Consider the following 13,775-nt stretch of genomic DNA (forward strand, 5'->3'; position numbering starts at 1 on the left):
TAAAATGAGAGCTGGAAATATACTAAGCAGTTCAGTTTAAAGTTTATTCATGTCCAAACTGGTATTCAGACCTACAACCTACTGACTATAATTCCAGTTCTCTGAGCTCAAAGCCACATCATATATCTTGCTATTGTAGGAAACATGCCCAGTTGATCTTACTGGGGGAGCAGGCAGGTGGGCAATATGAGAGAATATTAGGTGGGGATAGCGAGAATCCCAGATATTTAGAAAGAGAGGGAAAGAATGATGCTAGGATGCTGTAATATGGAAGGAGGTCTGCCCAAATTATTGAACACCTGACTGGGGAGGTAGTTAAGAAGCTGTTGCAGCAAAAATGTTATAGGTTGTAGGAATGCTTCCCAGGCAAGGCGATGCCAGTACACCTTTGATGTGTACTCATCCTCAAGCAAACATCCAGCTATATAAATGGACATGTGAAATGTGAGATATACATTTTTCTCCTGGGGAATTGCTACTGTAAAGTTTAAACCCTGGTTCCAAGTTAGGGGAGGTGTGGTAATTTTACCCTTGTAAAATGCTGAGAGTGCAGTAACCCCCTTAAAAAGTGGAGCCATTATGTGCCATCAGTCACTGACTTGCTTCAATCTAATCGAAATACTTGGCTGTCTACAGCACAACAGTACAATTTTGTTCAAATCAGTATCAGTGAATCACTGGTAATACATGACAGCTCCATCCATTGTGGGGTTGATGAAGCCCCCCTCTCCTGACAATTCATATTTCATGTTTCTTCTACGAATACAAGATTAGACCAATAAATATCATTATTTAGTTTAAAGCCTAATAAAAACCTAATGTACATAGCAGGACTGAAAGCCAGCATGAACAGTGGTTCCTCAAGACCAGGTCTGAAAAACAATGGATTATGACAAACAGCTGGGGGCAAAAAGTTCTCCTTGCTCGTTTGTCGGATCAGAAGGAGCCGCCAGAGCAGAGGCAGCCGGGGGAATTTACCTAATTTGAGAACCTGAATCAAATCTTTATTTTCAGGGTAGATGTAGATAGAGTTGTATATGGTGTTCGTCACTCGTTGGTCTGTAGGCGGTCTCGACTTTGGGATTAGTCTCACTTTTTCTTCGTTTTAAAGGGAAAGCCTTGTTTGTACTGTAGATTTCCATCTGTCTTTGACTTAATCTTTTCCGCCAAAAAAAGGAGATTCCCTGTTTGTTGGATTTAGGTGCTCTAGTTACTACCCCTACGTCACTGCAGCAAGTCACTGAAGCCGCTCTCTCTAGCGCATGGGGTTTCCCCACAACTTCCTAAAATACCACTTTAACATTTGGAGTTGGTTACAAAGGGAGTTCCGAATGCTAAAAAAAAATCCAAAGTACTGGCAGGATGCCATGGGGTAATGTTCACCACGGAGGGGGGCATGAATGCATGCCTGCTGTCTTCCTCTGAAATGAGGATCAGCAACAAATTTTCTAAATCCACAATTAGCAAAGTATTATTTTGCAAAAATAAAAATGAAGACAAAAATTCTGGAGGAGGCACATTTTGCTCAGGCCTCCCTGTAACGTTTCTCTAAGGAGGCTGACCAAGAAGCCTTCCCTCTCTGCACGACAGTCTTCAATTGTCTTGCAACGTCCAGATTACCACAAAAACATTGAGTTAAATGATTCATATCCCTTCCAAAACATGCCGTATATGAGATTTCCTTAAATCAATGATTCCATATTAAGTTCTCTCCAACTGCACTATCATCAATAATTACACTTGACTGAACTGTTAATTAAATACAAATCTGGATTTGATGTCTTTTGGTAATTACGCAAACCTGAAACAACTAATTGAACAGCCAATTTAGATAAGAAAGGGATCAGATTTGTTACAGCTGTACATATTAACTAAAGTAAGCTGAAGGATACTTACTATTGCCATAAACTACTACAGCCACATGCTGCAATTTGCTGGCCAGTCAGGTACAAAGCATTCCCAGCGTCTGACCTAAGCTATTCCGAGTCATGAAACCAAAGCATCCACTAATTAACAGACCTCCAGACCATTTTGCATTAGCTTACATTATTTTCATTTAGCAGATGCTGTTACCCAGAGAAACTTACATAGGTTATAGTTTTTACATGTTATCCATTAATGCAAGTACCTTGCTTAAGAGTACAGCAGTAGTGTGCCAGCAGTTTACGAGCCATGTCCGTTACCCGCATCTTACCACTATGGTACACTACCGCACTACCGTCATATTTTAGGGCACTTTTGCTTGCCCTAAAATATGACACAAACACAGATAATATACACCAGTCTCCATTAACAGTAAATTCAGATTTATACCCCCGTCAATGAAAACCAAAGTGACGACCAACCCATCCTTCATAGTAGTTTATTTGGCATTTAATCATTTAATTACACATACAGACTCCCCTAAAAGGAAACCTAAATGTCCCCAGAAAAAAAGTACAAAAAAAAAGGAAAAAAAAAAAAAAACAAATTCATTCACAAGGTAAAAAAAAATGATTCAATGTTGCAATCTACACAACCCTTACTCTAATGTCCTTTTTAACACCACAATGTCCTTTAATCACAAAACTATAAATGTTTTTAAAATGCTGCAGTCGAGGCATTTAAAATAATGGAGACTGGTAGCAAGCTGGAGTGGGTGACAGTCTTTAAAACTACTGAGGGAAAAAATGCTCTCTCCACATGCATGAATGATAAAAGCATGCACCTAGCAATCTGGAGACACTCAAACCAAAAACACACACACACTTCCCATACACGCGCATGTTAATGTGCACACACATGCGCACATATAGCACACACACACAATACTCTGAGACACAGGATGTAGGATTCCATCAGCAGTTGTATGTCAAATAAAATCAGCCTCTCCCATGTAGATTCATGACAAATTTTGAATTAAAATCAGCTGTTGTGATTACTCATTTTTCCTACTGTGCTTCATTGTGTTGCACGCCCTCCTGGCAAGATTTTCTGCTGACAGATAAATGCAACATTTTGGACGCAGTGTGCAAAGGGTTTTAATTTTGTAACTTAATTCATGAGCGCGTGGATCCTTCTGGATGTTCTACACAAGATTGTCAATGGCGACATAAAAATAAAAAAATAAAAAACATCAAGAACAAGTAAGATAAAACTAAATGAGAAAATGAGCAAAAGAACATATTTGTTATGTTGAATCCTGCATGCTGTGCTGACCGGAGACAGCACCCTCTGCAGCTGCAGATCTGTCTTTGCACTTGTTGCAGAGAAGGAAATGGAAACGGTTACTGTCTTTGGGGACATTTCTCATGATTTTGGACAGTGATAATAAGTCATGCTCCCATTTCCTTTAGCCACCGAGGCCCAAGATACCTGTCTATTTATGCCCCTTGTAACCTTTGGAGATGGAAAAGCTCAGCTGGATGTATCACCTTGACCCACACCATGTTTTTCTATACATAAATGGCTGATATAGAGGGAGAGTGGGAATCATGTTTGCAGTCCTGTCAGCAGTGGAATGAGAAGCTGATTGTCACCTGTCCAAAGGGACTTTTGAAGAGGAAGAAAAAAAAAAAAAAAGATGAGTAATTTTTTTTTTTCCCAGGACACAGCACTTAATTTTCGGTAAAGGTCTCAAGAGTAGACGGGATAAAAGGCAGCCATTCAAGTTTCTTCCAAGTGGAAACGTCAGACTGTCCCAGGAGATTACCTTTACGGTCTAATAAACCCCATATAAAAAGCCATTGAACAGCAAGCTGACGGAGCTATTTTTAGTTGCTGTAACATAGTCCTCCAGCTCCGTAAAACACAGAATCAGGAATTCTGTGAGTACAGATATTTCAAGAGAAATAATAGTGAACAGTTTCACCTCTAAAAGCTCCAAAGCCCTATACCTGACCCCCATCCCCCAACACACACACACATACACAAACACACACACACACACACACACACACACACACACACACACACACACACGTGGGACGGCCCTCAGTTAGCAGGCAGGACAAATGTTCCAGCAGTCTCAAGAGAAATCGACCTCCTGACCTCCAAGTGTCCACCTGCACAAAACGTTCCTCCACATTCCTGTGGCATCGCTTCCATATCCTGGAAGAGGCTGTTGCGCTGAGAGAACTGTGACACTGTTTCAACGGAGAGAGAGCACTGCATGTCAGCTGGGACTATCTGCACCACCTGCGCCAACTGACGTTTCTGTGACGTGCGTTTAGTACCAAGGGGAGCGTAATGTTCAGTGCGGTTATGCTGTAAAGACAGTGCAATTCATCTGGAAGACAAAATTCAGCTTGATTCATCATGCCTGGTGGCTTGATTCGTCATGCCTGGCTGTAAGCAACTGAGCAGGGTACAGAAAATAACACTTTTGACTGCTTTTAAAAGGCTCAACATCGTCATGTCACATTCGAAAAGGTGGGGTTTGAAGGGCACGCCATAAGTCTCTGCGCTGTTGACTGATCTGGAGTCAGTTGCAGATACACGGTGCACTACAGGAAGAAGACAACATGTAGATGACACTTACGTCCACATGCTGAGCAATCAAAGTTCATCTTTTCTGTTCTTTGAAAAAACTAAAAACTAGAGCCATGGTCGGTCCATGCTGGAGATGTGCCATCGGCTGCTCCTCTAAGAACACTGAGCCTCACCCACCCCGTGGCCAAGCTGGGCACGGGACACCGCCGATACAACCGTCCTGAGCGAAGCTTCACCCCCCCCCGTCTCCCACCCCCTACACGGCTGTGCTGATCGAGGTGTCACCGGTGCAGTCCGACGCTGTGGCATCCACGGTGGTGCTGTCAGTGGGCGTGTCCGGTGCCACCAGGAGGGTGCTGCTGTCGATGGAGTCCTCCCGTTCCTGCTGGGGACGGGACTCCCCCTGGGTGGAGCCGGTCTCCGGGGCATCCCTCCTGAGGTCGCTGGGCACCTCCTCCAGCTGGCTGCCATTGGCGGTCTGAGACACATCTCTCGCTGTGGGACAGCAGAGAGAGAATCAAAGCCCTTATTCCTGTTCCTGTTTGAGACATCAACATTTCTACACACAAAGGCTATGATTGGCTGCTTCACTTCCACCAATGGCTGCACACATTCCAGCATGTGCTGAGGACTGGTTTCTAATGACAGTTTCCATCAACCAAGACAACACAAATGATACACTAAGACCCTGCTGAATTCACACCACATTTTCAGCTCCAGTTTATCTGAGACTGGAATCTGAGACGCTGTAAAACAGTGGCAAACTAGAAATAAAATAAAAACTATTCTATAGCACTGTGGTAAGAAACGACGATGAAATAGCACTGCGCTCGGTCTATAACACATAGGCATGTGGTACATGGAAGTAGACAGAAGTGCACTGTACCTAAGTCCAGGTAAAGGGCGCTGTTGGGATCAATGGAAGCTTCATAGGGTGGAGGGGGCACATCGGGGTATTTGTAATAGGGAGGGGGGGGCTCCTGGAAGTGGAAGGCGCCCCCTTCCCCATCATCCGAGAGGTGCAAAGGAGTCAAGCCCGTCCCAAACACATCCGGGCCGTAGTCAAACCCGGGGACCCTGCGTCCCAGGTTAAAATGATGCACTGCAGAACGGAGAGAGGGAGGAGGAAGGAATTACATTACATTTCATTACCATCATTCAGCAGATGCTCTTACATGTTACAACACCACATCATTCATCTCAATGGACTCTGACTAAGCCCTCAGATCAAACTGATAACTGGACGCACAAGCACCAATAAAAGCGAAACAAACTAAACCCAACTACCACACAAAGGGGCAACAAACAAAGCCACATCAGAGGGGGTGAGGCCAGAGACGGAGGCGCGGTGCTTACGGTTGCCTCCGATGAGCGTTTCGATGCGTTCGCGACGCCTCTGCCGCAGCCGATGCACCATGAAGAGCAGGAGGGAGAGGATGAGGAAGGAGGAGATGCAGCTGACGATCAGACGCATGCCGCTGGCCATGGAGTCAAACAGACTGCTCCCATCTGAGAACAAGAGTCACAGGTATCAGCACTGACAGGAGGTACCGCAGATACGAGTTCTGAGACAAACTACCACAGGTATCAGCATTAAGTGGAAGCGCCAGAAATATCGACCCAAAGAAAGCACCACAGATATAAACACTGAAAGACAGTAATACAATATCAGAGCTATAGAGACTACCGCAGAGACCAGAAAAATGCAAAATAAAAACTGTGTTGTGCTAGACCTTGGCAAGAGCTAGAACTGACATGAACAGTCTGTCATCACTAATCAGATTCAGTTCAAAATGCACCAGGTAAAATCTGATCATGTGGACAATGTTTTTCATGAAAACTGCCACTGCAGGCTGAGATATTGTACACTGTAAGGACCAGCACCACCTAGTGGCACACTCACAAACAGGCACATTCCTTTCATTCCATACAACCCCCACCACTTCACCTCTATACAATAATATACATCTTAACTTATCACACCTCTACATTATCCAAACCAATCCAATTATCACTGAGTAAAGAGAAAGAACACTCTTAATAGAGGCATTAAATGAACCCGCTATGAAACTTCGAATAATGAATTTATGGGAAGTTGTGGTTTTACATTTCGTAAATTACATTTGGCAGTCACTGAAATAAACAACTATAAGAACAGCAAAAGATTTGAGTAAACAGTGTTAGCACCATATGGGTGAGTATTGCTTTTAATTTACTGATTTGAAAGATGCTTCTTTTCCAGAGAGAAAGTGATGAAGCTAGTGTGGTATCAGGTAGAATAACTTCATCACAGCTTATCGCGGTGAACTGTGTGGCGGAGGTCGCACCTGGGTCGAGGCAGGTGAACTTGCAGCACTCTTTTGGGTCCTTGCGGAAGTGCTGGCAACCCTGGGGTCGCTCACACAGCGCCGCCACACACATCTCCGGCTCTCCGTTATGACACGTGCAACTCAGGCAGGGGTCGTCACCTTTAGGGGTGAAGTAGTACCCCTCGTTCACCACGTTATCCTTAATGTCCACGCATGTCTGCCCTGAAACACCAACCAAAGAGTAACACAATAAACCACAGAGCAGCAACATGCTTCTGATACATCTACCCTGTGGACTTACTCCAGATTTGAATGGCAGCAAAGCGACAGTTAAACTGCCACCGTTGCAACATCATAATGACCTGACAACACATCACAACACCATTGCAGCAGCCTTACAATATGCGTAACATACACTATATGGACAAAAGTATTTGGACGCCTGACCATTACATTGTAATGACATTGTATTCAAATACATATACTTTAATATGGAGTTGGTCCCCCTTTTGCAGTTACAACAGCTTCCACTCTTCTTGGAAGGCTTTCCACAAGATTTTGGAGTGTTTCTGTGGGAATTTGTGCCCATTCATTCTGTAGAGCATTTATGAGGTCAGGCACTGATGTTGGACGACAAGGCCTGGCTCGCAATCTCCGTTCCAGTTCATCTCAAAGGTGCTGATGGGGTTCAGATCAGGGCTCTGTGCGGGCCAGTCAAGTTCTTCCACACCGAACTCATCAAACCATGTCTTTATAGTCCTTGCTTTGTGCACTGGGGCACAGTCATGCTGGAATAGAAAAGGGCCGTCCCCAAACTATTGCCACAAAGTTGGAAGCACAGCATTGTCCAAAATGTCTTGGTATGCTGAAGCATTAAGATTGCCCTTCACTGGAGATAAGGGGCCTAGCCCAAACCCTGAAAAACAGGTGTGGCCAAATACCTTTGTCCATATAGTGTATATGCATATAACAACAGGCTCTTGTGCTCCTGGGAGCAGCCTTGGGCATTGGGTAAGACGGGACGTACTGCGCTTGCACAGGAAGGGGAACTTCTTGTAGCAGCTGTCAGCGTGCCAGCTGTGCAGACCACGGTCACTCATGCTACGCATATGGAAGCGCTGTAGCTGTGCGCACAGCACATTGTCCTGGCTTGGCACCGCCTCCCCGAAGCGCGTCAGGCCCTCTGGTGGCAGGAACACCTGCATGGAGCCTACAAGACACACACCAGGGACACGTCAAACCCAGGAAAAGCAACTGCTGGGACAGACCCAACAGACTCTTTCCACCGCCCTGGCCCCACTCCCCATATTTCATATGACATTAAGGCTAACATTTCATCAATGTCTGACACATGTTTAATGCTGACAGTGCGCTGTTTTGCACAAACAAATCAAGGCGACCATTTACGCAAGAAATCTTTTAAAAAGTCAGTGAGAATATGAAATTTGAAATGCACAAAAAAGCACAGGCATACACCAGTTTGAGAGTCGTTCAGAGGTTTCAGCCTGCGTCCAGCGTTAACCTCCCTGTATTTCACTCCCTGGGTGGTCCTGTGGATCAGTGGGTGGCGGGGACGGGATCTCACCTTTATAGGCCACTTCCCAGCGGCCCTGCAGAGAGTGGTTCTGATTGGTGATCACGTACTGATAGCCCACCCAGAACCTGGAGTGAAAAACAACAGCACCTACTTTAAACACCACACAAGTGTGTAGGTACCTATTTGAGAAACCAAGATGTTCTTGACATGTAGCTGTCACTAGATCCAGTTAAATACATTAGCAATCAAACAAGTGTACTGTCACCTGCTTTTGCAACCACAGAGGTGTGCAGTTGCATGCATTAGAAATCACAGGTGACAGGACAAATGCACTTACACCTACTACCACAAGCACAGAGTCACACACTCACTTGCACTGGTCCTTTCGCTCGCACACTTTTTCGTCGAAATCCACCTCGATCTTTAGGATGAACTGCAGCTCCTCGTTGGTGACGAATGTAGCCAGCGAGCCGTTCACCTTCTGACACGTCTCCACTGCCTGCCAGTAGTTCTCATTCCGCAAGTACACCTTGTAGCAGCTGGCCGTCTTCTCATAGTGATGCCAACCGGTGGGGCATTTTTCTGGACACAGGAAGAGAGGGTGGAGCTTAAGCCTCACATCCTTTAACACAGGATTATACACTGCTGGACAGCCACACAGCCTGCAGGCTCCAACCACAGAACTCAGCTGATCATCCTGTCTGGACAAATTAGCTTCCCTATGTACTTTTTTGCCTTAAGTTGCTCATTGTCTGTTTGCTTGTCATACAGCTTTCAAAAATATTACTGCCAGAAGCATTAAAAACAGACATTTTTTAGATCTAAAGTGGCTTTTCAAATTAATGCTGTACAATGTGGCCACATTTTGCGTTTCCCTTTTATTACTCATGGTATGGTACACACTGAAAACTGAGGCACTTCAATAATTATTGTGTGTAGACTGTAGTTATTTTCCTATAACTCTTTAACCACTTTAGTTTAACTGAAGACAGAGAGAAAAGGGGAGGCAGAGGATCTTACTGTTGAAGCGCACGGGCTGGGCCACACCCATAACCTCCTCCACTGGGTCAAATCCATTGCCATAGCGAAATCTGTCTTCCTTCAGGGCTGCGCACAAGGACCAGAGAGAGCTGGGCATTAACTGCGTGTACGTGTCTGTGTGTGCAGACTTTATAAGGCAGCTTATTAAGCTTTATGAGGCAGGTCATTAAGCTTTATTAGTAAGGTAACAAGCTTTATCAGGCCAGTAAGTATGCTTTTTTAGGCGGGTCATTGGGACTTACAGACAGGTAAGTAAGCCTTATTAGGAAGGTAAGTGAGCTTTCAAATTCAGCTTTGATAAACAGACAAGTAAGCCTTACTAGGCAGGTAATTAAGCTTCATGAGGCTGATCATTAAGATTTATCAGTAGGGTAAATTAAGCTTTACTGGGCCCGTAACTAAGCTTTATTAGGCATGTCATTAAGCTTTCTTAGGCAGGTCATTAGGCATTATTAGGTACTCACGGGGGCAGTCCATCTCATCGCTGTGGTCATCGCAGGCCGTCCAGCCGTCGCACTGCCAGGACAGCGGGATGCACTGCATCTTCCCGCTGCGGCAGGCAAACTGCCCCGGGCTGCAGCGCAGCTCTGCAACACAGCGGGGTCAGGGAGGGGTCATGTCACCATGCAGCGGAAATGCCATATATTGTACATATATAGTAATAAATAACAGAATAACTGAGCAGCAGGACAGTATCCAATTGACAAAAGCATCTCACAGAGAGCATGGTAAAGTCCAAAGTGTCAATTTGTTGGACTGTGACTGGCAAGATCTGGACTCCAACTCTCATCAGCTGTTGTGTAGACTGAATTCAGCCCAGGCCTACTCCACTCTGGTGGGTTTTCAGCCCTCTTACAGAGAAGATCTGTGATCAGTGTTCAGCCGGTGTTCCGTGCAGTTAATCCCAGAAAAGATTTAACTTTCAAATCATATTTGACATACTTGACACATACTTTTATTTGCATCTACCATTTAAGATTGTACAAAACATAAATTCTTTAAAGAGGGTTAGTTAAATTGGCCCCCAATACCCCCTGCTGTTAAAACAGTGCTGAGTATGATGGCTGCCTTGTACAATATTCCCCCTGATGGAGACTCCTGTAAAGGCACAGCAGAGGGCCTGTGGGAATTCACATGTTTCCCAGCATGCTCTCAGTTGGTGGCATACTGTTGGTGCAAACATTTCTCCTGCTCAGGTAACCATCACTGTCCAGTGTCACACTTGTACCATAAATCCCTTCTAAGATGTGATTAACTGAATTTGTTGTGACTTGAGACTTTTGATATAGGAATGACTGAAACATAATAATGACATCATATTTAAGCCCCTTCACACAAATAGCCCTAATTTGCTTTAGAGAGGCTTCAGCCTGAAAGGGAGGGTGGATCTCCTTACCTGACAGTAATCGTGCCAGAGCAAGCCGCGAACCTGGAACATAGAAACGTTACTCTCTACAGTCCAGTCGACAGTATTACTGACAAACATCCAGTCTGTACCCTCAATCCAGTGTGAAGACATCTTCTTAAACAAGCCATTCCATACAAAATCCAGGTACTTGTGTGCAATGGTTGGCTATTCCAAAGTTTTCTAATGAATACATTAATTCCGCCAAACCTCCTCATTGGCTCTGTCTTAACGTGTTCTCATAAATGTTCAACTGACCAATCAAAAAAAAAAAAACTTCACCCATACAATTTCCCTGTAATGCTGTACTAACGTCAGTCTTTGTTTGTAGAACTAGCTATAGGTGTGCTCACAAATCTAACTCTCAATGAAGCAAGACCAGGCCAAAGAGTAGGCCAGCTGCTGACGATAATGTAATGCAGACACTGGAAAGGAAAAATGTGACATTCTCATGTAAAATAAAGCCAAATGTGGTTTGCTGCAAGTTCCAATGTTAAGCCATTATGCAACACAGCAAAATGCAGTGAAGCAAGTTTTGCACCTATTAGACATGCTAAAACCATAAAAGAGCATTTTCCAACTCTACTCATTGGGATAGAACATTAACGCTTGTCTTCTGTCCGTCTGAAATTGACAAGGGATCAAGCTCAATTTCTACCTTGCCTCAGGACATTACTTTTTTATTTACTTGGCTGAGACCTCAATAGCAGGAGTCTTACATAACTTGCATTCCTAATATTATCCATTTGTACAGCTGAATACTTACTGACGCCATTCAGATTTAGTCCTTGCTCGAGGGAAAAACAGCAGGGCCACACCTAGGACCAGATCCTGCAACCTCCTGGTTACAAATCTATTTTCCCAACTGACATTTTAATAACATCATTCCTGCTTGTTTGCTTGAGGGAGACATTGCTCCAGAGAAAATCTTGGGATTGTACTGCCACCTGTTCAAGCAGTAAATATGGCCAGGAAGACCACCCAGGTCTTTTAAAATGTTGTTACTGTGCATTGTTGTTCCTTGCTGCCACCGGTGGAAAATTTTATATTTATTATTGTTAATATAACAGAATCATCTCGTACCGTGCAAGACGATACAGAACTGGAAACGTGTCGTTCTTCTTTAGTCATAAATTATTTCTCAAAATTGCCAAAGGCCGCTCCTCCATGACATCGCGGTTCTTACATACTATCCTACTGGCTGCAGGCATGAAACCCTGCGTAAGCGGAGGCCTTTGGCACGTGAACACCTGTTGTAGTTACAGCTAATCCACATCTAGTGTGGGGATACCTCCTGAATAAACAAACATCTCCTCTACAATCCTTTTCATTCAGCAGGGCAGACCCCCATTAGACCCGAAAAACTTTATTTAGCTTGATGCTAATAATGTGTTACTGGCCGTTCTGTACGCTAATTGGATGTGGGCTACACTTAATGCGTCTGTCGAGTAAATATATAATACAGCAGGAGTTTGGAATCATTCTGTTTGTTAATCGCTCTGCTACAAGGTTTTTAACTTTGCAACCCCGCCTCCTTTTCCCAGAGAGCAAAGAAGACTGACATATCAAAGGACACCGCAGAGATCATTGAAGTTGCACGCTGCTTAAAGACTGGGTATTTAAACAGAATAAGCGCTTCGACAGAATGGACGTGGATGAGAGTCCGGTTTTCAAATCATGAACTGTTTCTTGTTGTTTTCTCTAGATCAAAGCTGCGACCCCGACCTACTCTCAAATAAAGGCCCTTTCTGTTACAAACCGCTGATCTCAATTCAGCCTCACTAAGGGAATCACGGGGCTCTCATTACTCCTGTTATTGGTTCGGAGACGGACAACGGTTCCATTTCTAGCTAAAAGAGTTCAGTGCTCTGGTGGTCTAAACCGGACGTCGTTAAAGTTGCAATTGACCTGGGGTGATCTGGTTATTATCACATGCTTGGTTTTGAAAGAACAGACCCCAGCTAAATAACTGTAACCTATGTTGTAAGACGACTGAACTATAGCTAATATATAACTAGCTCTCACCAGTTCTAGTTTTTTATTCACCCGAAAGCTAACTAGGTAAATGCTCAAAAGTAAAAATATACAGCTAGTGTTAATCTAGTTAGAAAACGCTTTACACAAGATAACCTAGATATTGAGCTATAACCTACTAGGGTACTAGGGGGCCCGAGCAAACGATTAGAGGTAATCTGACGTTGGTTAGCTAGCTAGCCTGTTACATCTTATTTAGATGATGTTAGCTAGCTAAAGATAGTAGCGTAAGCTAAAGATCATCAACTTGCACAGCGGCTGATGTTTATTAAAATGCAACAGATAAAGCTGCAGTGAATTTTGATCCCAGAGAGAGAGAGTATAGCTGGACAGGTAGCACAGCTAGCTACCCACTGGATGCATACTATTATCTTGCCTAAATCCCGTCTGCAGACAGTCGTGGCCCAATGCTTGTGGTTACGCTACACGAAGCCCCCACCGGCCACCGAGCAAGCAACATACTAGCTAGCTAGCGGGTCTCAAATCCGTGGCTCACAGCATACATTAGACAATATTCTAGCTACATTCGTGAGGCTGGGCAGCTACATAATTAGGCAGCTACCCACTTCAATGCGACAAAGAACAGCATTTTACCAATCTTACCTGTTCGCGGCGGGTCTGTTAGTGTCAAGACGAATAGGAGAGACAGGAGAAGGGCGAAACTGCTACTGTCCGCCTTCGGCAACATTTATCCTCCATTCATCATAGCTGCTCTACACAGAAATCAAATCAGCCAGCCCTTTCTTCCAGGTCTGAACTCAACACGGGGAACTATGGAGCTCACTTCCCGAAGAGAGGGGGTTATTAAGTATAACATGGAAATAAATACTTCCTTACCAAACTAGCTAGCTAGGAACATAATTTACCATCCCAGACGCCCCTCTCGGTAGTCTGTATTCCAGAATTGCAAATAAAACAAGATGGCTCCCTCCTCCCATCACAACAATTCCAAACACGCCACTCAGCCAATCATCTTCCA

General features: G+C 44.3%; 1 protein-coding gene across 1 annotated transcript; it reads right to left on the reverse strand.

Moving 5' to 3' along the window:
* Window positions 1-3,939: 3,939 nt before the first annotated feature.
* LOC118777953 (integral membrane protein DGCR2/IDD-like) lies at window positions 3,940-13,690 on the reverse strand. The gene is made up of 11 exons (XM_036529223.1): window positions 13,400-13,690; window positions 10,754-10,786; window positions 9,822-9,944; window positions 9,337-9,423; window positions 8,688-8,898; window positions 8,365-8,441; window positions 7,807-7,989; window positions 6,798-7,001; window positions 5,827-5,979; window positions 5,357-5,572; window positions 3,940-4,965 (listed from the first exon to the last, which is right to left on the reverse strand). Exons 1-11 carry the CDS (start codon window positions 13,482-13,484, stop codon window positions 4,727-4,729), a joined length of 1,611 nt encoding a protein of 536 aa, XP_036385116.1. The 5' UTR covers window positions 13,485-13,690; the 3' UTR covers window positions 3,940-4,726.
* Window positions 13,691-13,775: the final 85 nt, after the last annotated feature.

Source organism: Megalops cyprinoides, chromosome 5, assembly GCF_013368585.1.
Source record: "Megalops cyprinoides isolate fMegCyp1 chromosome 5, fMegCyp1.pri, whole genome shotgun sequence".
NCBI classification, from domain to species: Eukaryota; Metazoa; Chordata; class Actinopteri; order Elopiformes; family Megalopidae; genus Megalops; species Megalops cyprinoides.

What these genes read in the sequence shown, in the direction of transcription:
- LOC118777953 (XM_036529223.1), bottom strand. Translation starts at nt 13,484, where the DNA reads ATGTTGCCGAAGGCGGACAGTAGCAGTTTCGCCCTTCTCCTGTCTCTC. An exon ending in CCCCTTCCTGTGCAAGCGCA is followed by an intron (nt 7,002 to 7,806) that starts GTACGTCCCGTC and finishes TTGGTGTTTCAG; the next exon opens with GGCAGACATGCGTGGACATT. An exon ending in CGCCCTTTACCTGGACTTAG is followed by an intron (nt 4,966 to 5,356) that starts GTACAGTGCACT and finishes GCTGTCCCACAG; the next exon opens with CGAGAGATGTGTCTCAGACC.